The 26,692-nt window shown below is 37.3% G+C and overlaps 1 protein-coding gene and 1 long non-coding RNA gene across 5 annotated transcripts in view; one reads left to right on the top strand and one right to left on the bottom strand.

Annotated features, from left to right (window-relative positions):
• The window catches only part of ARHGAP26 (Rho GTPase activating protein 26), a 266,010-nt gene that overhangs the window by 64,649 nt on the left and 174,669 nt on the right, over positions 1-26,692 (top strand). For all 4 annotated transcript variants that reach the window (XR_009621680.2, XM_034404907.3, XM_034404901.3 and 1 more), the window contains exons 2-7: positions 4,578-4,673; positions 9,713-9,774; positions 13,799-13,870; positions 17,004-17,105; positions 19,477-19,587; positions 24,736-24,840. Coding sequence is in view for 3 of the 4 variants with exons in the window: in XM_034404907.3 (XP_034260798.1) it covers positions 4,578-4,673; positions 9,713-9,774; positions 13,799-13,870; positions 17,004-17,105; positions 19,477-19,587; positions 24,736-24,840 (548 nt within the window). In the remaining variant the exon portion in view is untranslated. The remainder of the gene's footprint in view (positions 1-4,577; positions 4,674-9,712; positions 9,775-13,798; positions 13,871-17,003; positions 17,106-19,476; positions 19,588-24,735; positions 24,841-26,692) is intronic.
• Positions 19,585-26,606, bottom strand: LOC117656750 (uncharacterized). The gene is made up of 3 exons (XR_004589010.3): positions 26,525-26,606; positions 22,091-22,119; positions 19,585-19,627 (listed from the first exon to the last, which is right to left on the bottom strand). It is a non-coding gene; the product is annotated as an uncharacterized LOC117656750 (long non-coding RNA).

The raw sequence follows: 26,692 nt of genomic DNA, 5'->3' as shown, positions 1-26,692 counted from the left end.
AAAAGCATTTTTTTACTACCGGCTTGGGCAAATAGGTTATTAAAAAATGTTTTAAAAAAGTAAAAAAAAAGCTCTGACGATTGCGTGGCTGTGATCGTTGGAGCCTTTTTAAAAAACCCTTTAAAAGCATTTTTTACTACCTATTCGAATGAGCTGATATAGTCGGAACTTTTTTTTTTTTTACTTTTTACTTTTCTGGAGAACCGATAGTAAAAAATGCTAAAAAAGTAAAAAAAAAAAAAAAAGTTCCCACAATCGCGGGTCACTTAGCTGATTGTCGGAACTTTTTTTAAAAAAATTTTTTATTGCCGGTTCAGCGAACCAGTAGCATTTTTTACTATCAGTTCGGGCGAACCGGACAGAACCGGTAGCATTTCACCGCTGACGTCAGTGTAATAGAGCTTATTAAGCCATACATTCTGCAAAGTCTGGATTGCTGCCTCTTTGTAAGCATCACATAGTGAGTTTGCATCCTTCATATGAGTCTCTTTCCACTTTTCTTTTCTGGTGGAATGTGGCAATTGGATCCCTCCCAAATACTGACAGGGCTGAATGATGCTGTAGTTAATCCTTTTTGACAAAAAGCCCACATTGCGTAATGCAAACTTTTGCTAAGCTCGTAGGGTGTGCGTGTAATGAAGAGGAAAAGGTACACCGTGCTCTGCAAAATGCTCAGAGACAAAAGTTTAGTATATGGTTCTGGTTAAAGGAAACAAGTTAGAGGTGGGCTTCGCATAATTTAACAACCGGTTCTCCCCAGCACCGAAAATGTGCGTGCGTGCCTTCCATTTCAGAATGGGTTTAGATTTTTGTTTGTTTTCTGACATGAATAATATAGAAGTGAAGTGTTTTTAAAGCTTTTGAAAAGATTCAGGAATTAACCTGATTTGATGTATTAAGTAGATTACGTTGTTCCATTCAAATTAAGTTTATCAGATAACATCTGGTGGAACAGAAGACCCAGTGTTCTAGTCTGGCTAACTGAAGTTAATATTGATTTGCTTTTTACACAATTACGGTTGACCTCCTTGTGTTACAGATTCATTTTTCAGGGTTGCTTTGCTCTTTTTGAAAGATGTCACTAGAAAAACTATTACTATTCATAGTAATAGCTCCATATCCATTTTGCCTTTTCTTTTGAATAATTGCCTTATCTTTTATCTTTTGAAACAAGGGCTTGCTGAACGCTGTACAATAAGTGTTTTATCAGCAAGATGCATTAATTTTCCCTAGCATGTCTATGGAGATGCTCAGTCATCCAGGTCATGATTGTCCCAAAGGTGCTTTTTCAAGAGGCAATTGGACTTTCTGGTTTTTGTCTGAAGATGTTTTGCTTCTCATCCAAGAAGCTTCTTCAGCTCTGACTGGATTGTGAGGAATGGAAGGATTTATTTTCCTTGCAGACAGCTGGTCATTTGTATTCTTTTAGCGAGTCGTTAAGACCACCTGGAGGTTTATCTGTGTCCTCAGGGTCACCTGAATGGTGCAAATGGGTGTGGCACCTTCTTGGAACAGTTGAAAGGAGTGTGTTGTAGATTGGGGACAGATGATATCATATCCCTCTTCTTCTGGAGAGAGAGAGCTGTTCACTTTTGACATAGATGGCCTCTTTGACCCCTCATTCAAACCAGGGGTCCTCTCTGTCCACAATGTGGACTTTGCTGTCTTCAAAAGAGTGACATTTGTTTTTCAGATGCAGATGGACTGCTGAATCTAGTTTCCCTAGCATGCTCATCATTTTTCTTTTTGTCAGCCTTTTAGGGTAGTCCAGACAGAAAATCCAAACCATGATTACTAATACTATTATTATTGGTTAATCTTTGGTGAGATTCACAGCCTTTGAGGTTGGTTAATAGCTCAGCAGCTCGAGTCCTAACCAAGGATCTAGGAACTGTTAAGGTATCATTGGAGGATGTAAGCTGTTATTTATTATCATTATTATTATTATTATTATTATTATTATTATTATTAGTAGTAGTAGTAGTAGTAGTAGTAGTAGTAGTAGTAGTAGTATGTTACGGTAATCCAAAAAACCTTCTCCTCTCCCCTGTCTTTACTTTCCAGGGAAGCAGGGAGGGTCCCTTCTGAGAAGCTTTCTCTACCCACATCTCTCTTTTAGACTCAAATTTATCTTCTCAGACTGTTGTCTAGGCTGCAGCTCTTCCTTCTGTCTCCCAAAGTTTTTTTCATAGCCCATTATAACTATTCACATTCAACTGTTCAGTCATCTTCAAAAGAACTATGATTGAGAATGCCAATTTCACAGTTTCTCACAGGATAGCCAGCAATCAGAGGTGAGGGGCAGAGCACCCTGTGAATGCCAGCTGATCAATGAACCAATTTAATAGATTTTTATCTGTTCATTCCCTCATCATAACATGGCCTCGTACTTAAATACACATACAGTTTTAGCTTTTGCTGCGTTTAGTAACCTTATTATTTGATTCCAGGGGTGAAATGCTACCGGTTCACACCAGTTTGGTGGGACCGGTAGTAATAAAAGCTACCGGTTCAGACAAACCGGTAGTAAAAAAATGCTACCGGTTCATCTGAACTGATATTTATGATGAACAGCTGTGCCGTGTGATTTATATTCTCTAGAAAGCAGGAAATTCTGCTTTCTAGTGAATCTAGATCGCACGGCACAGCTGTTCCCTCCCTCGCTGTTCTACTTACCTTCTTAAGCCTTCTTTTTCTGTGTAAAGGCGCATTTGGTGTGCACTGCACATGCACGTGCAGCACACATTTTGCACGCACCATGCATGTGCAGGCAGTGAATCGGTGGCAAACTGTAGAAGATTTCACCACTGTTTCATTCCTTATACCTTGCCGAACAAAGGACTCGTCCCTTTAAAAAAGTAACATAAAAGAAATAACATAGAGTGAAATTTAAAAAGAAAGATAAAATAAAAGAAGTAGAAAAGAGTTGCAGGTAGGAAAAGAAAAGAAAAGGAGAAGCAGTTTCCAATTTTCTTTGCAGTAGTTAAAACAAACTCATTATCTCCCCTCTCTCTCTTACAACACGTTTCTCTTTTTCACATATTCAATCCCTTGAATGAGCAAATCCATAAATCATCAATTCATTTTTTCCTATTTTCTGCAAAAAGTCTAAAACGGGTTTCCAGTCTTTAAGTACTTGTTGTCTATTATTATTGTTGTTATTGTTCATTCAATTGTGTCCAGTTCTCAAAGACTGGCTATATAGTCCCTGCAATTTTGTTGGCAAGATTTTTCAAAAGTGGTTTGCTATTACCTTCTTCTAGGACTGAGAGAAAATAATCCAGCCTAAAAGCAGGGCTACACTCCCAGTTTCTAGCTCAATGCCTTAACCACTGCACCAAACTGGCTCCCACTTGTTGTCTTATCCCTTATGAAACAGATCAATTGTGCCATTTCCACACATTCTGCTATTTTCATAATCCAGTCATATTTCAGTGTTTTTCCATCGTTGTGCATATAATAGTCTCGCTGCAGTTACTATATACAAAATCAGTCTTCAATAAATACTGTCTAATTGGTTATCCATGAGTGCCAAAGTTTTGCACAAAACTCTTCATTACTCCACTTTTAATTTTATACATGGGTACCGTACCTGTGTGCTCTCGTTCTCCATTCCCCTTATGTGGATAGATGTAAGTGTGTTTTGTACACTCCCTTCCTTCCAATTGGGATGCAGCCTTAAGAAACTGTTTTGTCAAGACAGTTTTGTCAGTTTTGTTTTGTCGAGACAAAACAAGAACTGTTTTGTTCTTTGATGTAATGACAGAAAATTTCTAAACTTTGCCAAGATAGTTGGGCACAAATATTGGTGAGGATGAAGGCTGGAGTTAGCTCTGCTTTTCTGTAAGTCCCCGATGCTTGTCTCGTGCCTGCCATCCCAACCTTCTTTGCAGAAAGCCTTTCTGAAAACTATGTGACATTTCAATCCTGATAGCAAAAGAGCATTCTTGCCATTATCTGGCAAAGTCACGTAGAATGTTTCAGCTCTTTGGCTTTCGTTGTGGAAAAAAACAATGGAACATTACAAAGTGAAATGCAGTAATAACAAACTCTACGGGTATGGTTATGTTAGAACTATTCAAATACGAAAAAAAAAGGATACATAGGAATAAATAAAGGACATAGTTTATTAAAACATCCTCACTCTGCTCTATTTCCTGTCCTTCCTCAGAGAATTACTAAAACCAGGAACTGAAAGTTGTGTGCATTTTTAAAGTTAACCAAGCATGACAGCTTTAAATAATTTGTTGTAAGGATAGCCTTTATAGTAGGAGTGCTGCCAATTATGATTTAAAGTTGTTGGAACATTGAAGATTTGCCTGTAATGAAGCAAGACTCCCAATTTTGCTGTCTATGACATAATGTTCATTTTTTGGATTTATTAAAAACTATTTTTAAAAGATACTTATGGATCAGTAGTTTTCCTTTCAGCAGAACCTTTATTATTTACTTTACATCAAAGATTGTCCTCTAGCCTAGATGACAGAATTAAGGACATTGCTACAAGTTACTAGAATTGGGTTCCCTAAATCTGTGGTTTATTATTTGTCACTGAAAAACTTTTCTTCTCTTTATAGATTTGTCTTCAGCAAAACGGAAATTTGCAGACTCCTTGAATGATTTCAAATTTCAATGTATAGGCGATGCAGAAACAGATGATGAAATATGTATAGGTAAGTGCATAGGCTTTGATTTATACAAATGAGACAATTCAGTGGCTTAAATAGGAGAAATACAGATAAGAATGAAGTGAAACATATCTACAGTAGTTAGGAAGGATGTCTGCAAATTATTACAGGTTGTCCCTGGCATATGATCATTATTGCGATTTCAACTTCTTTCACTAAATGATGTGATCATTAATTCCAAAGGTGCTTTTTTTCAAGAGGCAAGTGGACTTCCTGGTTTTTCTTTGAAGACGTTTCGCTTCTTATCCAAGAAGCTTCTTCGGCAATGACCGGATGGTGGGGAATGGAAGGATTTATATCCCTTGTACACAGCTGGTCATTTGCATTCTTTTAGCGAATTGTTGAGGCCAGCATCTCAAACTGAAACGCAAATGGTTCCTGTAGTCTGCAATTTTTCTGGAAATCCGTTCATACTCCCACACCATTCGAAGGATGTTCATCCCAAAGTACATAGCTAAATGTCTATGGAGATTCTCAGTCATCCAGATCATGGTTGTCCTAAGGGTGCTTTTTCAAAAGACTTTAAGTTTGGACTTTCCGGTTTTTCTTTTCTTCATCTTCAAAGAAAAACCAGAAAGTCCAGTTGCCTCTTGAAAGAAAGCACCTGTGGGACAACCTTAACCTGGTTGTGTTCAAAGAAAAACCAGAAAGTCCAGTTGCCTCTTGGGGAAAAAAAAGCCCCTTTGGGACAACCATGACCTGGATGATTGAGAATCTCCATAGACAGGTGATCATTAAGTGAGTCACACTGATTTTACAAACTTTTTTTTTTTTATCATAATTGTTAAGCAAATCCAGCTTCCTCCATTGACTTTGCTTGACTGAAGCCCCCTGGAAAGGTCACAAATGGCAACCAGATGACCCTGAGACACAACAAATATTGTAAATACATATTTCCAACCATTCAAATTTTGATCTTGTAACTCTAGGACTGGATGTAAGTCACTGTTTTTATGCTATCGTAACTTTGAACAGTTGTTAAACAAATGATTATTAGTCGAGGCTACCTGTAGTAAGCAAGCTATGAAAATGGAAATGATTTGATTTATTGATCAAATAAATAAATCAAATAAATATACAGCAGCCTTGCATGGGAAAAATAGCATTAGTAGTAGAAGTAACTACCGTATTGTTTGGAGTATAAGATGCACCGGATTATAAGACGCACCTTAGCTTTTGGGGTGGAAATAGGAAAAAAAAAATCTGCCTACCAGATATTCATCTGGCTAACATCCTTAGCCTGGTCAGCTTCAGCACATTAGTTTGCTCGCTGGTTTTGAGGTTGGGCTGGTTGGGGCTAAAAAACAGCTTCTAAAGCATAGCTGATCATCAGAGGGAGCAGCAATTAGAAAAGCAGGCAAAGTGTGGAAGATTGCTTCACTTGCAAGTGCTGTGTTGGGGCTGAAAAACAGCTTCAAAAGCAGAGCTGATCGTCAGAGGGAGCTCCAGTGACTAAAGCAGGCGAAGCGCGGAAGGGGTAAGAGAAGGCAGCAGCTGTTCTGGGTAGCATTTTGGGCACAGCGTTTCGCGTTTTCAGCCTCCAAATGTGTCATGTTTTCAGACGGCGATCAGCGGCAATGTGCTTTAGCGATCCCCGCAGCCTTGAAGGGCTCTCAAACGGAACGTTTGGAGGCTGAAAACGTGATGTGCGGAGCCCAAAAACACAAGCCACTGTCGGTGGAAGTCTCTGCAGCCAGGAAGAGGATGCACGGAGGCCGAAGGGTGGGGGCTGGTGGGTGGGTGAGGTTACATTCGGAGTATAAGACGCACCCAAATTTTCAGCCTCTTTTAGGAGGCAAAAAAGTATGTCTTATATTCCAAAAAATACAGTATATCCATAGTAGAACCCACAAATAGTGCTCTGTTGTTGATGTAGCAGATTAGATAACTACATGCTCTTGTAAGGAACTTCTGGTAAACCAGGTAAGATGTTCAAAAATTTCAAGTTAGGGGCCATTCACCCTAGTGCTGCTCTGCATCATGAAACATCTGCACAGTATAAACCAAATTCAAGGGCCATGTCATGAAGATTGCATTTCAATGACACAGTTGTACACTAGCGTAAGTTACTGAAACCATGTCTCTGTGCTCAGGTAGGAATGCAATTGGTGTACCCTTTGAAACTGATTAAACCCTTTGCCTCTAAGTTTTGTGGCTATCCTGCATCAATGCTGAATCCAGGAACACCTCCAACTTGCAAACCTTAAAGAGGAATACAACTTTGTCCGGAATCAGTATTTTTTCCTTAATCCTGAAATCCAGTCCCAGAAATAGTAACTATTTGTGTTCAATTTCAGTTTGCCTCTCACATTCAGTCTCTTACAACTTGTAGATGTTCAGAGGCTCCAAGAATAGAAATGTATGGTTATGTATCAATAGCATGTTGATTACTAAGGCCAAATCTATATCTTCTTCTCAGTGAGTTCATATTAATGTTAGATATCATGAGAAATAAATCCTTGCAGGACACTGCATGGGATTGAACAAGGTTTTCCCAATATCTGTTTTTGGTAGCTCCTGGAGCTGTAGGCATCGTTGCAAGTAGCACCTCTACTCCCCAATTCTTTCAAATGTACCAAACAAATGGGCGCCAGTGTCAGAAGTTACTGAGAGATCTTGTAATATAAATAGGATTGCAGCACCTCATGTTCTCATGATACAGTTTATCCATCAAGGTTGTCTATGTCAGATCCAGGTCCAAATCTAGAAGAAAAAATTAAAATCACCTGTAAGAGTTCCTTTAGCTTGGCTGAATACGAAAATTGGACGTTAATTGTTAAACTTGGTCAGGCCAAAAAAATGGTTCTCTATGCAAAGGCTTGACCACCGCTTTCTTTAAGGGGTTTGGAAACTCTACCCAAAGAAGAGAAAGTTAATAAACTCAGTGATAGAGTCTTTTGAGGTTCTTATAAACCAAGCTATGGAACGATCTAACATAAAGTAATGGCACAAATAGTTCCAAGAACTTTATCCACTTCCTCAGAAAACAAATGACCGAACAAAACTCAGAATATGAATGTTATTTATTTGCTCCCAAAGATTTTGTTTAAGACCAGATGCATTTTTTTGTTTATCTATTTAGACCTATTTGTGAGTACATGTTGAAGACAATGTCTCATCTGAAAGTCCAGACTATCTTTTCTGGATAATCTTCCCCATTGCTCATCAAACCAAACAAAAAATAGAACCAAAAAACAAACAAACAGAAAAGGCTTATGTTTGCCTTACTACATGAGCCAAGATTAGTGCTTGGAGACAAGATTGTTATATCATCCATTTGCATTGTTTCTTATCACATTTAGAAACCGCTGAATTTGATTTGTTTGAGAAATAATGAAAACAAGAGGATTATGTTACCTTAATCCTACACTTGTTAAAGAGGCTTAGTTTTTATATAGACCGTGCCAGATGGACTGATCATACTTCAATACTTGTGTATGCTCTGAAATGAGTGCCAACTGGTCACTAATTTTGAGGGCTGTGCAACACTTTGTGTTCTGTTATTGATTTGACTGGTTGTCAAATGGTGCTGTTATTTTCTCAGCTATGTGGCTGCAAACACGCAAACAGATACATGCACATAAATCATATACTTAAAATTAAATGACAATGTTGATGACATTGTATAAAGTTAAACCTTGTTTCTATGAACTGCCATTTAAGCAGTGCCCATTGCAGGGATGAAAAACACTGTTACTGATTTTTAAGAAATCCACTATTATGGCATTATAATGTTACAGCACTATATACTTCTAATGCCTGTGTAAACATAAATAAGTGAAAGACCTATTTCCAATCCCCTATCAGCCTCTTGACAAAGATAGTGGTGACTGATTTAACATTTTTTCTTTATATGTTTTGTATTTTTATCTAATTATACATTCATTTGGTCCTACTATGTATTCAAAATCATATAAACATAGTGTAAGTATATGATTTGGGTATGCGTGTAGGCATGATGTATTTGTGCATGCATGTATGCATCAATATATTCGTGCATGTGGGTGTGTTCATCTAGTTACCTATCAGAAGATATAAATGTGCTTAAAAGATAACTGCAAAATTAAAGTTCTCATACATGGATGTCAAATATATAGTCCCCTTACAAAGAATGTATCTTAGAAAGATGTACAGGTAACAAGAAAGAGAGTGCTTGGGAAAGACTAGAATATGGTATTTCAGTACTTTGAAAGCACAGTGTCTTCAAATAGCATGGAAACAAATAACTGAGAATGAAAACTAATATGGATAGTGCTACTTAAACGTTGGCTCTTCAATAGGACACAGTTGCCTTGTTTTTGGAAGGTAATAAAGATCAAGGTAGAAAGGTAGGCCAAACGAGCCTGACTAGGTGACTCAGTGGCTAAGACTGAGCTTGTCGATCAGAAAGGTTGGCAGTTCGGTGGTTCGAATCCCTAGTACAAGTCTCCTGCGTTAGCAGGAGGTTGGACTAGATGACCTCCAAGGTCCCTTCCAACTCTGTTACTGTTACAATCCATGACTTGGACTTATGCTAGTTTATTTTGTTTTCCTAGGTCAAATACATAGCCATATTGGTCAAGAAAATTAATTTTTTCTTTCACACTATAGATAGTCCTTGACTTACAAACACAAATGGGACCATAACTTCCATTGTTAAGCAAGGCAGTTGTTAAGTGAGCTGCCCCAATTTTATGACCTTTTTTTGCCACAGTTGTTAAACAAATCATTGCGGTTGTTAAACAAATTATGCAATTGTTGTTATGCAAAGTGAAATCTGGCTTGCCCCAATGACTTTGCTTGTCGGAAGCTGGCTGGGAAGGCCGCAAATGGTGATTACATGACGTCAGGATGCTGCAGTAGTGATAAATACATGCTGGTTGCCAAGTATCTGAATTTTGAACATGTGATTGTGAAATAATTGTGTGAAGACTAGTCATAAGTCACTTTTTTAGTGCCATTGTAATCTTTGCCAGACGAATGGTTGCACGTAAAAGACTACATATATTCACTAATCTTGATTGTCTTTGTTTTATTTCTTATAGCAAAATCCCTGCAAGAATTTGCTACTGTTCTAAGGAACCTAGAAGATGAGCGCATACGAATGGTAAGAACCTTGCCTCCTTTTAGATATAATATTCCAGATGTGCCAATATAACATCTCTAATAAAATGGAACTTTGAAGTAACTCAAGCCTTGGAGTCTTCTTTCATTGGGGGTGTTGCTTGGAACCCTGACTTTATCATAATTTCTGGGATAGGAATAGAAAGTAATCAGTACTTGGAAAACACTTCAAGGTAAATTATGATGGGAACATTTTTTTTTTGGATGTTACTGAAATCATATACAATAAGTATGTGTTTTCTCTTCTTAATGTACATAATGTCATCTTAGGGTCCAGGGAGCAGTGTCCCAGGGGGTTATAGAATAGATTCGCTCTTCTCTCCCCCTGATTTTAAAGGGAGTAAATTGATAATAAAAGACCTCCTTTTGGTGTCTGAAAAAGTTTCCTCTACCAGCAACTTTACCAATGGAAAAAAACCTCAAGAAGAGCAAGATATTGAGTCAGTGGGATGGGAGACCATAAACACAGTTAACATTTAGATTTGTTCTCAATGGGAGAATTTTTTTTTAAAAAAAAGAAAAGGCAGCAAGCAGTATTATTCATATGTTTCTGCCCTGTTAATCTTCTACTAATTGGCCTTTGGAATTGTCAGGATCATGGTCTGTCTGTCTGCTATGGTTAGAAAAAGTTATTGCTTTAATTTATTCAGTAAGATCTAGAACAACTTTCTTAACTTTTTACTAGGCTTTGGTAGATGTTGGCTTTGAGAAGAAATTGTGGGTAATTTTTGCAATGCTCTTGCCTGTTTTGGCCAATGGCCATGATATAGCTCAACAAATTGTCAACTTCTCTGCCTAAAAGAATAGCAATATTCATCCTTAGGGAGTAAATCTTGGCAGCTTAATAAGGATAGCAAACTACAGCAAACTGCCTGCCACTGAATCTATTTGGTCTTGCTCTCAGAGAACAAAGATTGTATTATGCAGTCCAGTTTCTTTAGACATTTTTGCTCCCAGCTGGATTAAAGTGTCTCTGATAGCATCACATGTAGAAGGGACTATAGATTTAAGTCATAGAATCATAGAATTGAAAGGGACCTTGGAGGTCTTGTAGTCAAATCCTTGACCTAGTGCAGGAATCCTCATACCAGCCTGGACAAATGGCCATCTAATCTTTTCTTGAAAACCTCCACTGATGGAGCATCCATGACTCTAGGAACAAGCTGTTCCATTGCCATGTAGCTCTAACAGTTAGGAAATTCCTTCTGATTCCAAATTTGTGTCTCCCTCCATAACGCTTCCCACTCATTGATTGTAGTCTATGCATGCTTATTTGATAGTAACTCCATGAAGGATGGAGAAGCTTTTTGCAAATAAACATAAAATTATCCCAGTGTGGCAGGATATGGTACTATCACTTCTCACGATCTCGATGAAGCTTAATATAGTATTGGGCTTTTTGGAAGCCACAGTACACTGCTGAATCATGCTGAATCTGTGGTCTACCAAGATATCCGGATCCCTTTTGCAAGTACTGCTGGGTAAGGCACCACTTATCTTGGATCTGTGCTTCTGGGGTGAAGTCTGCAGGAATAATGGTGACTCAAGCAAAGAGCTAAAGGGCTAATCATCATGGAACTAGAGAAAGGCTCCTTTGGAATGGTGTAGAGGTCTTATTGTACTCATGTAAATTGGCCCTTTGAATTGAGCTGGTGTGAGACTCATGTAGTTCTGGGTAGGCTAGAAGCTGAGATATAGAACTAGTTGTTTAGAGAAGACTCGGATTGTCTTCATTCTGTATTCCCTAGAAATGCTTGAGCTAGTTTGTACCTTGACCCTACATTCTTTTGCTTCTTCTCTAATCTCTTGGGCTATTCATAGATCTTGCTTCTGCTTCACACTCTGGCTGGCTGTTTTTTAGCCAGAAGGAAAGTTTAGCAAGTCTGCCTGCCTGCCAAGCATGGTGATTTCTCTGTGAGAACAGGACGAAGCTGACGGTAGTTCAAGTATGAACAAAAAACAATTGGAGGAATTCCCTCATGATGCCTTCCTTTGGGATTTAATCGAAACATGGGAAGCCAGGGATGCTACTGAGATGATTGTAACAATGACAGACAGAAAATTCACATACAGCCTTTGTGATTGACTGCAGGAGCCTCCTATATTACTTTTGGAAATGTTTCTGTGATTCAGTTCTCTGTGAATGAATTTCTACAGCTAATTGAATTACATTAAAAAATGTAGGTGAATTTCTCTGCCTAGAATTACTCTTGGCTATTCAAACATCGACATCAGTCTTCTGGTATCTTTAAGTGATCTTGGCCTCAAAAGTTATAGATAAAGCTGCTTTAAAACAAAAAGCTTTTCAACCAGACAATTTTTGCCTTCTATGATTCGTTGGGACTTTGTAGCAATAACAATAGCAATTGCACTTATATCTATATACCAGTTCACAGTACTTTTCAGTCCTCTCTAAGTGTTTACAGTGTCATCATATTGCCCCAGCAATCTGGCTCATCATTTTACCACCTTGGAAGGATGGAAGGCTGACTCAACCTTGAGCCGGTCAGGATCGAACTCCTGGCAGTGGGCAGAGTTAGCTTGCAATACTGCATTGTAACACTGCACCATCCGTGTTCTTGTAATTATAGAATATTCTATAGTTCTATATAGAATATTCTACATAATCTACATAAGCAGCAAAAGGTTGAATGGTGAAAGTTAGAAAAGCTAAACTGTGTTTAAACAGTTTTAGAATTAGAATTGTGTTTAGGCACAAGTTTTTACCTTGTTTGTGGTTGTTTTCACTACAAACATTTCCAGCCTATGATCCACATTCTATTGGAAATCTAAAAAGACAGAACAAACAGTCTGAAGCATGAAAGTTAGAATTGCAGCATTACATTGAAACACTAAAATCTCAGAAGCTTAGGGAATCTAATGAAATCATTACTATTTTAAAGATCAACTTAATTTTGAAGTTTTATGGATGTCAACTGAAATGGCTATGTGCTTCTGTGGGTTTCATATTATGAACCTATTTATTTTTTTGCTTTGTATAGTTGGCCATTTATCCTTGAGTGGCAACAGATTAAAAGCAACAATACAAATGTAAGCAAAAACAAAACATATAACATCTGAAGCAGCACAGATATCTACCTCAGTAAATCCTAAAAATGAACTTAGTTCACTTCCCAGCCCAGTGCCCAGGAAAAAGCCTGTTTTTAATCTGTATGAAAATCCATCTGGGTTGACGTTATGGATGTTCCACAGTGTTGTAGTGATCTACCTAAAGGAAGAGAAGGGGTGGGGATCAGGGGTGGGTTCTACTTACCTTTATTACCGGTTTGCAATGGGCACTTAGCTCGCGTGCGCACTTCTGCTCATGTGCAGATGCTCCATTATGATGTCCAGGCAGGTGGGCGGAGCCTCCCACCGCTTTTACTACCGGTTTGGAAGAACTGGACAGAACCGGGAGCAATCCACCACTGGGGGGGGGGGATCCATCAGTTTATAAGTTTGTAGGTTTTAAAAAAATCAACATTTACTTCAAGTTGAGCTCAACTCCCAGTGTCCTCATGGACGTGCTTTGACAACAAATGGTTGTCAATTTTTTCATTGCCGCCTTTTGGAATGCTTTTTCAACTCCCCAGCCTAGTCCTTACTCATAATATTCCATAGAACTCTCCCATCAAAATACTATCCTAGCCTGATCTGTTTAGTTTCCAAACCCAGAAAAGGGAATGGTTATATATGAGCAATGTACAGTACTTAGTAGTAGCAATCAGCTGTTTTCTGAAACTCTTCCACGCTCTTAACTTTTTTTTTATTCTCTAAAGAAGCTGTATAAATAACCACAGTTTTTGAATTGTTCAGCCTTCAAATTGTTATATATTAAAATCAGGGGATCCCTCTAATTATAAGGTGTATAAAATTCTGAATCATACAGGTATTTTAGAAAGAAAAAAAATATATCACATTTAAAGAGAATGATAGCAACCGAGCATGGGAATGTGGATGCTTAGACTTAATAGACTGTAAGCATTTCTTTTCCATTTCCTTGGCAGATTGAAAATGCTAGTGAAGTCCTAATCACACCTCTGGAGAAATTTCGAAAAGAGCAAATTGGTGCTGCTAAGGTAGGTGGAAAAATTGATAATGTTTTCTTGCCTCTTTGAAGGAGATTTGAAAAATACACTTGAAGTATCGTGTGCATGAATCATGGGCAGTTGCTTTTTCTGTCAGATACTGAATAGCTTTTCTTGGCAACCCTCTTCTAGACTTCTTCAACAGCAATCAAAAGAGGAGTGTTTGAGGAGGTTATCTTGCATATTTTAATTGAGAAAGTTATTGCAATTGAACAATTGTAATATATAGTATATAGATGGTAATAAGTGTTGGATAAGATGGTTGGATATAGATGGTTATGATTGGAAAAAAACATCAGAAAACAAAAACATAGCCAGTCAACCATTTTGTTCTCATGTTAGGCAAACCAAATGCTTATCAGAAGTTTGTGACTATTGAATTAATGAGGTTAATATATTAACAAAAGCATACAACGATATGCTATTAGAGAGTATTGATCAATCTACTTCTATTTTCCATATGTTAGGTGAATATCAGAAAAGGATTATAGCTGAAAATCAGAGCCTTGGTAGTACAGGGGTTTAAGGCACCCTGTTATTAAGCTGGTTATTAAGACCAGCTGCCTGCAATTACTGCAGGGTTCGAATCTCGCCAAGGCTCAAGGTTGACTCAGCCTTCCATCCTTTCTAACATAGGTAAACTGAGGACCCAGTTGTGGGGGCAATAAGCTGACTTTGTATAAATATACAAAAGGATGAAGGCTATTGCTGAGCACATTGTAAGCCACCCTGAGTCTTCGGAGAAGGGCGGCATATAAATCAAATTAAAAAAAAAAAAAAAGGAATATAAGCATGTTTATGGGAAGGGAATATGTTTTCACTGCCAAGGCAAGGACTGACACGTCACATACAGGTAGTCCTCAACTTATGACCTGAATTGAGCCCGAAATTTCCGTTGCTCAGCAAGACAGTTGTTAAAGTGAGTTTTGTTCCATTTTATGACTTTCCTTCCCACAGTTGTTAAGTGAATTACTGCAGTTGTTAACTAACACAATTGCTACATGAATCTGGCTTCCCCATTGACTTTGCTTGTCAGAAGGTCACAAAAGGTGATCACATGATTTTGGGATAATGCAATTATAACAAATACAATCCAGTTGCCAGCCATGTGAATTTTGATCAAGTGACCTTGGGGATGTTGTAAGTCGGAAAACTAGTCATAACTCATTTCAGTGCTGTTGTAACTTTGAATGGCCACTAAATGAATGGTTGTAAGTTGAAGACTACCTGTAGTAGCTTTGGAACTAGAGAGATACCTCATTTTTCACCATAACACTGAACCAGACAGCAAAGCATTGACTTTGTTATCATACAGCCAAATTGGTTTGGCTGTTTAGCATAAAGAAGTCATCCAAGATTCCCAGCTGAGGTAAGAAGAAATCTGTGGCACATCCAGTGGCATCATAGCAGAATTGCATAAGTCTGCAAAGAGTATTAGGAAAACTAGTGTCCATTCTTACTGATAGAGTTTCATAACCTGGAATTCCCCCTCCCTCTTTTTTTAATAATAATAATAATAATGAGCTAGGTATAGCTCTTAAGTTTTTTTCTTTTCTGCTCCAAGGCATTGTACCTTCTACTCCTACTTTGTTGCTATAACAACCTGAGGTTTCTGGTTAAGATAGATGATTTCCTGCCAGTTTCTTTTTTATTCAGCAGTTCTTCATACAAAATTCTCCACTGCTTCTTATTTCTGCAACACTTAGGAGTGACACCAAAGCAGGAATAAAATTGTAGTAGGCATTAGAATTAATCCACTTAGCACATTTGCAATAAAAGCTATTACTATGTCTGTAGTAATAATCATGACAAATATTTTACTATTTTGGCACCTGCATGGAAATTATTCTGACTTTGCTATACACTTCATCAACCTGGTGCCTTCTGAGTACTCCTGTCTTCACCATCTGCACTATCTATGCTGAGGTTCCCCCTGAGGTAATCACCCTACAAGTGTTTCAAAGGATCTTGAAGACCTGGCTTTTGCTGAAGCTAGTGTGATTGAAGCCCTCTTTTTTTGTTCCTCTTTGGGTTTATTACCTGCTGGTTTTTTGTTTTGTGTTATTTTCTTGTTTTACTTGTTTCTAACAATATTTTTAACAATGTGTTAAAAGTCACTGAGAGTTAATTACTTACTATGTTGGCTGTGATATTTATGGAAACATACAGATGAAGATCATCATAGCAACCATTGGTACACATTGCAATCATTTGGATCAGGCATGTCAAACTGACGGCCCACGGGACGGATACAGCCCATGCAGGCCACACCTACCCCAGCTCTACAAGGGCAAAATCATCCCGATAACGTCACGATATGGCTCGCGATGCAATTGGGTTTGACATCCCTGATTTGGATCACTGGTATATCCAAAATCAATTAGATCTTTGTACCAGTTATCTGTAATCACATGCACCATCTAAGAAAGGACATGCATATACACACATAGTATGGTAAAAAAACTCACTTAAGAATTCTCCAACAATTGGAAGAGCAACAATCGTTTTATTAAAACTACCAGATTAGAGCAAGTCACTAGTTTTCTGTTATCAAAAATAGAGAATACCAGAAGCTGGTTAACAGAGTTCTCATACAGACGTTAAAGATGAACATACTAATTACATTAATTGTAGTTGTGCAAATGTCAATGTGTTAATTAAATGGCAGAAATGTAAATATAGAAGAGAATATGTGTATCTCAGGTTGAACTGTGATGTCCTTGGTGCTCCCTGAGCTTAGTTGTTGCTTGTAGACATTTCATTATTCAACTAGGTAATATCAATGCCACTGTTGATGTTACTTAGTTGGGTAATGAAACAGCTGCAAGCAAACAACCAAGAGCAAAAAGAACAGCAAGGATACCACAAATAAAAATATACCCCTTATCAGTATACTTGAGGATGATGCAATGGAGGGAGACATAAAGTTTTGAATCACAGACTACTCATTTATATTACAAACATTTGGAAGCATACAGTATATATATATGTGTGTGTGTGTGTGTGTGTGTGTGTGTGTGTGTGTGTCTGTCTGTCTGTCTGTCTGTCTGTCTGTCTTTATATATCTGCATGATTATTGCAACATTATTGTTTTCATGGCTTCTTATGTGGCGTATTTTGACAGGAAGCCAGGAAGAAGTATGACAAGGAGACTGAGAAATACTGTGGAATATTAGAAAAGCACTTAAATCTGTCTTCCAAGAAGAAAGAATCTCAGCTTCAAGAGGTGAAATTGGCTGTTTTGTTTGCCTGTGCTACTAAGCCAAAAGTTTATTTATTGCTGTTGAATGAAAGGCTTAAAGTTGAGCCTTAACGTACATACTTTTAAGTATGTATGTTAAGAAGCAAGTTTATTTTGGAGCTCTTTAAATTCACTCTAAAATTCCAGGTTAGAGTTTACATTACTTTTAATTAAATCAGCTGTCTACCCCCATCAGATTTGGAATTGTAAGGTAGAGAATGAATGCTGTAATTTTGCTGTCTGGGAAATTCTGTCAGTTGAAATCCACACATCTTAAAGTTGCTGAGGTTGAGAAACATTGCTCTCTAGACCATCAAGATGACAATTTTAGCCACACAGCTTTTCTAATTCCCTGTAAAGCTGTGTAATACTTGAATACTGGTGCCATCTTGTGGTCCATATTTTATATTAAAGTTTGCTATTTTTCTATATAGAGATTTGAGCTCCCCCTCTTTTTTTCTTTTTTCTTTTTGTTTCAAACATAAATGGCTGCCTTTAGAGATGCAGAGTTCCTTCTCTTTTGGCTTTTATTACCTTTGTCCAAAATAAAAATCTCTTTACTGCCTAGATCAGTATTTTCTTCAAGCACTGGGATTTTGAGTGAGGGGCTAAATGATTACAACTTTGGGACAGGAGGCTACAAGTTTTCAAGTATTAAATGACGGAAGGTTTAGGTCATCAATTGGGCTTTGAGAAGGGAATGATGGTCAGTTTAGGGGCAAATGCAAGTGCAAGGGCTTGTTGGTTGCAATAATTCTAGCTGTGGATTTTGATTTTCATGAGTAACCCAGCTACTTCATAGGTGTGTTGTTATTTTAGTATAGTTAGACCATGTGTAATTGACAGACTGGAATTCATCAAATATTTTAACTATTATTTATTATTTTATTCTAGAATTTTTAATTGGATATTCACTGAGTGCTTTTATTTGTTCTGGTCTATGGTCTATGACTAATAAACTGAATTGAATTGAATAGGTGTGTTAGATATCTGAAAACATGCTACATTTGGGACAGCATTCATGGTGCTTAAGAAACAGAAAGGGTTTCAAAACTTGTGTGATTCCATTTGCCATAGAGCTTTAAAGAATATTAGGAATCTGAAAGTCGTAACTTGAGTAGTTTCATAAACATATCAGGTGTGAGCTTCTTCCAGAAAGGCTGAGACTAAATCTTAGCCATTAAAGCCATGCCATTAAAGATGAGTAATTAACAATCAGCTCATAATATAATTGTGTGAAATGAAGTTTTTTATAGCCCAACATTAGATTGCTGGTAGTGAACTAAATAAATTCTTATACAGGTACCAAACTTTTGATCTAAACCTCTTTCAAAAGAAACATATTCTGTCTGTGGGTTGCCTTTTGTTAGTCCCACATGAATTTTAAAAACTCGTTTCAGCTTGTAGACATATTCTTGTATGCAAAGAACAGAAATAAAGATTCTTCTTCTTTCTTAGACATCTTTTACATAAGAAATTGTCCAGATAATTAGGTTTAGGCCCATAGTATTGCAATTCTTTTTCTCTGAGTACTAACTTGATTTTTATTTTCCATATTTGTTATTTTCACCATTCTCATCTTTCTCAAATAGTAAAAAAGACTCCAAATGAATCTGATCATATTCAGTGTGGTCATATCTTTGTAATAAGTACTTATATATATATTTTTTTTAAATTAAGAATAAGAAAATAACCCCTTATTCTTTGACCAGTAGTTCTCAAAATTCCCATGCTCTGGAATTTCTACTTATCATTTTATCTGACACCAAATAACTGCATTTTACAATGAAATGCGTCTGCTTTGCAGAGGATTTGGGAGAGTATTCTATGCTGCATTCTTGTCCAATTTGGTGTTCTCCCAATGAACTCCCCCATATTCTGTTGCTATAAAAATCTTTGTATGGCTAACCAGGATTGTCAAAATTCCTGGAGTTGTACTCCAAAACATTTGGAAGGCAGCAGAAAGTATGTTTATCTGCTTATAGGGCTTCAGTTTGAACAGACCCCATCAGCTATCATTATTTTTGAGATGGGAACTTGACAACTTGTACCAATCACCTCAGTGAAAAATCTGTAATTATCCTTGAAGAAATCTCAGATTCTTAGAATACCACTCTATCCACTTAAGGAAGTTTGCCAGCTTCAATTTGTACGTCATTAACTATTGGACAGACAAGGCAATCTTTCTTAAGAGCTTAGCCCTTTGCTCCATAGACTTCTAGAATTAAATATACTTAATTGGGAAAGTTCTGTACAAGCGAACAGCCTTTGTATAATCTTGATGTCAAATGCTCACAGTTAATTACTTGCTTTATTTTCTTTTTCTTTTATTTTCTTTCCACATGACGACTGACAGGCAGACACCCAGGTGGACCTGGTCAGGCAGCACTTTTATGAAGTTTCTCTTGAGTATGTCTTCAAAGTACAAGAAGTTCAGGAGAGAAAGATGTTTGAGTTTGTGGAACCAGTAAGTAAATATTTGTGGTTTGTCAAGCACTTCTTCTTCTCTGAAATATAATAACAATAAATTAAGCTACAGTGAATGCTTTAGAAAGCAATGATAAAGTGGCTTTTTCTTCTTTCATCTCCATGATATATGTGAGGAAACAATACATAAATCAGAATAGCTGACATTTGCATTTTCCTAAATTTTTCAGTTTTGAGGGTTTAAAAAAAATATGCAAAAGCATAAGAGTTGGGTGAAAAAAAAATTACATTCAGAAAAAGATGCCAGTCCCCCTATATTGTTTTAAAATATTGCTTCTAGAAAAAGTGAGCCCAGAGTTGCATACATTAAGTGAAATACGCAAAAAAAAAGATAAATATATGCATATTTTTGTTTCAATCTACAAACCACAAAAGGCCTAAGTGAAACTTAATCTTAAAATATTTGCTCATCCCTAGAAATAAGTTATCTTCAGGAAGCAGCATAGAAACAATTTCCATGTGAACAGAATGGAAATAATTACGTCCAAATATCACAAATATGAATATTTACTATTGGTTCTAATTTCATTCTCAGTAAGGAAAGGTGGATACTGAAATTGTTTAATTATGAACTGTTGTTGCTGCTGTCTTTCTGCTGCTACAACATTTTCATTCCAATATGTTCTTAGTTGAAGAAATACAGTAACTCTGAAGAAAAATCATTAAAAGAGAATATTACTGTAAGTGTAAGTGGTCCAATTGTTACGGTCAGTTGGGTTTTGCAGTGCTTATGATTGGATTCAAAGTGCTTCAAAGCAAGCTGGGATATAAACATAACACCTGTCTGTAACTCTTTCAAGTAGCTGTGCCTGTTCCTGAAATTATATAAAATCTGGGGAAAGATGTAGCTGTTCTACAAGCTATAGATTTATTTGTGCCCCTATTTCTGAAGCAGAATTGGAATTGAATCTGAAATGTCACACCATTGTAGTAAATTGTATGCGAAGATTTGTTGCACATTCAGATGCTATATCTGCTCGGGATGTAATAATATCTTATGGTCACTGATCTGTTTAGCTATGAGAAGAAAATAATCACAATGAACATCAGTCATGGCTCCAGCACCAAGTTACTTAGATGTTTACCCTGGAAAATATATATTTCTAACCATAAACTTTAGAAGCAGATGAGTTTGGGAGGGGAAAGAGAATAAACTCCAGAAGGGGACATCAAAGCCAATAGCAGGTTCAGAAGAAACTGGTTTGCTGAAAAGCTTCCATTTTGGATGTTTCAAACAAAGCCAGAAAAAGGAAATTCTTATTTATTTGTTAGGCAAGGAATGCTACATTTCTGCAGCTTTATTTCAAGTGATGGAAATGTATTACTTCAGTAGTCTTCATGAGAGGAACGAGCCAGAATTGCTCTCTGGCACTACTGTGTTTGATTTACTAGTCTTTGGTGCAGCACTGTCTTCCTTTCTTCAGTACTCAGCTATTTCTGGCCAGCTAGGGGAGAAATGACAGAGAAGTGATGTTGCTTGGCTGATTGGTAATAATAGCAGGGAAAAGAGACTGAAGGGCTGCTGTTTAATCACAGGCCTAGGTAGCCAGGTTGTATCTTCTTTGAATCTTGTCTTTTCCTCTCCTACTTTGCTATACAAGTATATAGGGAAGAATGGGAGTGTTCTCTGTGCTCTCTAGTTCCTTTATCCATGATCTCTCATACTTTCTGCTGTCATGGTTGAGAAGAATTGGGGGCCATTGATAAAGTATGTGTGCATCAAGGGTGGGTTTTACTTACCTTTACTACCGATTCGCATCGTGCATCATAAGACCACTTATGATGACGTCTGGGTCAGTGGGCGGAGCCTCCCATTGGTTTTACTACAGGTTCTTGCGAACCGGTCCGAACCAGGGGCAACCCACCACTGGTGTGCATATGTGTAAGACATTAAAGTGCTGGCTTAGAATCCAGGAGATTATGAATTCTAGTCTTGCCTAAGTCATGAAAGCCAGCTTGGAGACATTGGGCCAATCACTCTTTTTCAGCCCAAAATGACCTCACAAGGTGTTTGTAGGGGAAATTGGAGGAGGGAGGAGTACAATGAATATTGGCTCAGATTTATTCTCAGTTGGGGACCAGGTGTGGTATAGCTCCTTTGGAGATGCCTGGGGAGTCGACACGGTCACTGTTTGATCCTGTCAAACCTGCAGAAATGGACAGGGTCCTTGGGACTGTAAGTGCATCCACCTGTGAATTAGATATTTATATATCAAACTTCTTAACCGCCCATCTCTCTCACAGATCTTGGGTGAGATGGCTTATCTGGACCCCTTCTAGTCTGGTTTTAGGTTCAGATATGAGATAGGATACAAATGGCATTGGTTGCACTTTTGGATAACTTCTGGTGGGAATGGGATGAAGGGAGTGTTTTGGGAGTGTCCAGAGTTGGTTGTAAGATGGGTATATATAAGTGTTTTAAACAAACAAATAACATACATACATACATACATACATACATACATACATACATACATACATACCTGGGTAGCCCCATGCAGAGTGCAGTAGTCTGTAGGGGAGATAACCAGGGCATAAAATGACTGAAAGAATAGCCTCTCGATCCTGGTAGGGACATAACTGGTGCACAACATGAAGTTGAGCAAAGGCCCTCCTAGCTATGACTGTCATGCTATGTTGCACATTCCTGCTTTTTTTTAAAAAAAAGGACAGCTACATGTTATCTTTAAAATATCATTCAGTTTATCCATAGGCATTAAACACATCATTTTTATAACTCAAATAACCAATTCAAAAATTCTGGATGATTTATCTAGGAATCAGATTTGATATAATGGGGATCAGACTAGACACCCTCAGGGCACTGTAAGTCATAGGTTGATGAATTCAATACCACATTCTGGGAATCTGCTTCACTAAATCATGTCGAGATAATTTCAACAAAATAATTCAGAAAGATATTATGCATATGAAATCACTGATAATTACCAAAATATCCAGTAAAACCAACTGGATCGCCTTCTTCGAGTTTGGCCCCGAGGAGAAAAACATGTTATGTAATCAGGAGTTTGAAATGGATCAAGATAATTGGCCTCCTTTAGGAATGATTGAACTTGAGTTCAATCCTACATAGCTTAGGATCTTGCCCCATTGTGAAATGTTAGAAACATCTGACAGCTATCTGCAGAGGATTATGGTGTTGGGATTATATTGAGTTGAGTAAAATGTCCAGTGACCTCATGAAGAAGGTTGAGGTAAAGATGCTTGTGACCCACATTTTTGACATTAGATTTATTCAATAGAAATTCATTATTTTAAAGTTTCTTTTTCAAAAGAAAAAAATTATATGCATCTCTCTGCTGGCATTTTATTTTTTGGGGAATCAATGAGTTCCAGTTTTGCTTTTGTTTTTTAATGAATCTCTGTATTTCTTTTTTCATTATTCCAAACAAGATAGCTATGGGAATTATTTGGCATTTCCCCCATGGTGTGTTGGCCCTAAATCAGACCATATGCTTACTCTCAAATTTAAAAAAAAAACCAAAAAACCAGTATCTTGTAATTTGCCCGAGCATTTTTACATTTCTGAAGCATTTGGAAAGAATTTTGTATACTTCTTCCAAAAAAAAGAGAGGGAAGGTGAAAGATAGAGATTAAGAATTCTTTCTCTTCTTTGAAAAATCCTGTTACTTTAAGTAAGATTCAACAACTTGGCTGATTATTTATATTTTATTATTATTGAAGGATGGGTGGGAATCCTTTCCTTCCTTCCTGTAGCTTTGAAGACAAAAAGCCTTCTACTTTACGTGTTTTATTACTTTAATGTCATTTGTGTGTTTGAACTGCAGGTGGCACTGGGTACAGCAAATAGGTTGCTTAAATTTAAATATATGAGGTGAATAATCGATTCTGTATTAATAGATAATAGTTCATGCGATAAAGAACTTTGAGCAGGATTTCTGGTTAACAAATCATTGTAGCTGAGTGTGGTTGAAAAGGGCTGCAGCTTTCTTATGCTGACCTCTCTGTAGATGCAGAAAAGTTGAGAATGGAAAGGGCATAGAATAGATGAAGCATAGCAGGCATTTCTAGTTTCCTTTCAATGCTTTGTACATTTGAATGCTTGAAGGAAGCTATTGCTTTTTCTGATTTTCTCTTGTTATTCTGCCCAATTCTCCTCTCAGTTATCTGAGAGAAAAGACATAACTATATATGTATATTATAGATAGATAGAATATTTTATTGGATTTTATTTTATTTTATTCCAAGTGTGATTAGACACACAAGGAAACTTATTTATGTATTTATTTGTCTTATAGTGACATAAATGGGCTGAAGGTGTTAAAAATTGTTTAGATCTGGCCAATATTTTGTTTCCCTCTGTATAAAAAAAACTTTTAGAAAGTCCAAAGATTATACAATCGCAAAATGATTTGGAATTATAGTCTTTCCTTAGGAATGAAAGCTGGCTGGTGACTTTGGGACAATTATTCTACCTCACCTCACCTCACCTCATGTTGCTGTGAGGAAAATAGGATGCAGGAACATTACGTACACCACTTTGAATTGCACTAAATAAATGTGGGATGTGATGGTGATGATGACGATGATGATGTAAGATTTGGGATAATTTTATATGTTTATTTGCAAAAAGCTTCTCCATCCTTCATGGAGTTACTATCAAATAAGCATGCATAGACATAAATTCAATCTGATTTGAATGTTTGTTGAGTTTCACCCTTAAGAAATAAAGAGAGGAGCTTCTGTAATTGTTAACCTTCCATAATGAATCTACAGAGAATTAAAAGTGGTTTGAAACGATGATTCAAGAGATACAGAATGGAATATTATGCGTAGTTTTAAAAACTTAAATCATAATATTTCTGCCAGTCCATTCGTAAACATATCCCTGGATATCCACCCTCTAAATTTTTGGTTTCGTTGTTGGTGCAGTTATAAAGTAGTGTATAAAGTGTACTCAGAAAGCAATCCCAATGAGTTTAGCAGAAATTACTCTGTGTTATGCATAATGGACTGCAGCCATGGCATCCTGTCTGATTTTATGGTGGGAAGAAAGAGGACAGGAGCAATTGCCCTCTACTACATAAAAAGAAACCAAAAAGTTCTTGTAATTCAATTCCTTGTTTTGTTTTTTCCTCCCCTGCAGCTGCTGGCATTTCTGCAAGGGCTGTTCACATTCTACCATCATGGTTATGAGCTTGCAAAGGATTTCAGTGATTTCAAGACAGAGCTGACAATCAGTATACAAAATGTAAGCAGAAACACTGATTGAAGATAAAGGATCTTTTTCAAGTGTTATTCTTCAACTTTTTGCCCAAGCATATTTTGCTATGTTAATAAAAGGGGTGGCATAATAGCTCAGCAGTTAAAGTGCTAGGCTTGTTGGCTGGAAAGCAAGCAGCCCAGGTTTGAGAACTGAGTGCTACGTGATGGGGTGAGCTCCCGTTCTCGCCTGAATTCCTGCCAACCTAGCAGTTTGAAATCATGCAAATGCGAGTAGATAAATAGGTACCACTTCAGTCTGAGTTCTGTAATGTCATGCTGGCCACACGACCACAGAAACATCTTTGGACAGTGCTGGCTCATTGGCCTTGAAATGGGGATGACCACTTCCCCCTATAGTTGGCCACAACTAGCGGAGTAAAACCCACAGGGACTCCTATGTTAATAAAAAGTTTAATTTGAATAACTATAAGCAAAATCCTCTTCTTTCTCCTCCTCCTCCATTGGTGACTGGTAAATTTGGCGATTAAGCAAACAATTTCAAAATAGCATATTTACTTTTGTCTTATGAATCAGATGTTTATCTTAATACAAGCTTAAATGTCCTATAAATTCATAACATACCTAAACTCTTGATTATTATTTTTTTTGAGAGAAAAAAAAGACCTGAATATTGATGCCAGGACTTAATGTAAATATTTACTCTCTTCTTATACTGGCAACATGCTTCATCAATAAAAAAGATTTTTTTTTTCCATTTTGAAAAAAAATATGCTTAGGAGTTTCTAATAGCTATTGTCCCTCAAAATCTCGCTCAAAATTCTCAAAATATTGTGATTTGTTATATTTCATAGACATTTTTCAGTTGTCTTAATATTTCTTGCCCTCTATATTTTGCAAAGCTTTATATAAATATATGATGCCTGGATGTAGTTTAAAAGAAACTGATAATGTATGGAAAGGTTAAATGAATCCTACTACAGCCTATATTTACAATACTATTGTCCATGCATTCTAACCTTGAACATACATGTCAAGATTAAGAAGTAACAACAAGATTATGTTCTAACAGTAAATTTATTTTTGGGGTAGGTCAATTAAACCACCCCAATTGGCCTTTCTAGTTAGTGTGTAGAAACTTCAGCATGACACTCCAGTGTAGGGATCCCCAACACCCAGGCTGCGGCCCACTACCAGGCTTTGGCTTATTCGGAACCAAGCCATGTGCCAGTCCGCCACTCGTGCAAGTGGAGCTTCATGCACACATGTGCACCAGCCCTCCACTTGTGTGGTCGGGTTTCCCTCTCGCCCCAAGCCGGGCTGCCAAGCTGCAAATGTTGGGGACCGCTGCTGTAGTGAGCCACTGTTAGTTGCTACTACTAGTATTAGACTAGACTCACCAGTGGTCTGACTGGTATAAGGCAAAATCTTATGCTTCTGCTCTAACTGAACTCTATGTGTACCTGTTTTCTATTTGGAGAAAACAACTAATTGACAGGCATCATAAAAATTGATATATACAATGGATATATGGCAACATATTGGCTTAAAACATGCAGCTTTCACGTCAGTTGAATCAAGTTGTGAGCCAAATGCATGCATGAGACTTTCCATATGTTATTTCTAACTAGTAAAGGTATTAGGGAAAATATGGCAACCCACCTAAGGCAACAGATTTTGATGCTGTGAAAAACCAACAAGCCATTGGTTACCTGCTAATTCAGAATTGTTGGACATCTTCTGATTTAGAGATGAAATTCTTGAAGGCTGTTCTGTCTCATATCACTGAAAAATCTGGTTGGTATGGGTCTTCTTCATTTGCAGTTCTGCCTCAGGTAGCATTCATTCTTGGGCCAGTCTTGTTTCTCATTTAACCTTTA

This window comes from Pantherophis guttatus, chromosome 2 (genome assembly GCF_059756535.1).
Source record: "Pantherophis guttatus breed Tessera chromosome 2, ASM5975653v1, whole genome shotgun sequence".
Taxonomy (NCBI): domain Eukaryota; kingdom Metazoa; phylum Chordata; class Lepidosauria; order Squamata; family Colubridae; genus Pantherophis; species Pantherophis guttatus.
Note: the sequence above shows the minus strand (reverse complement) of the source record. Positions and strands in the feature narration are given on the sequence as shown.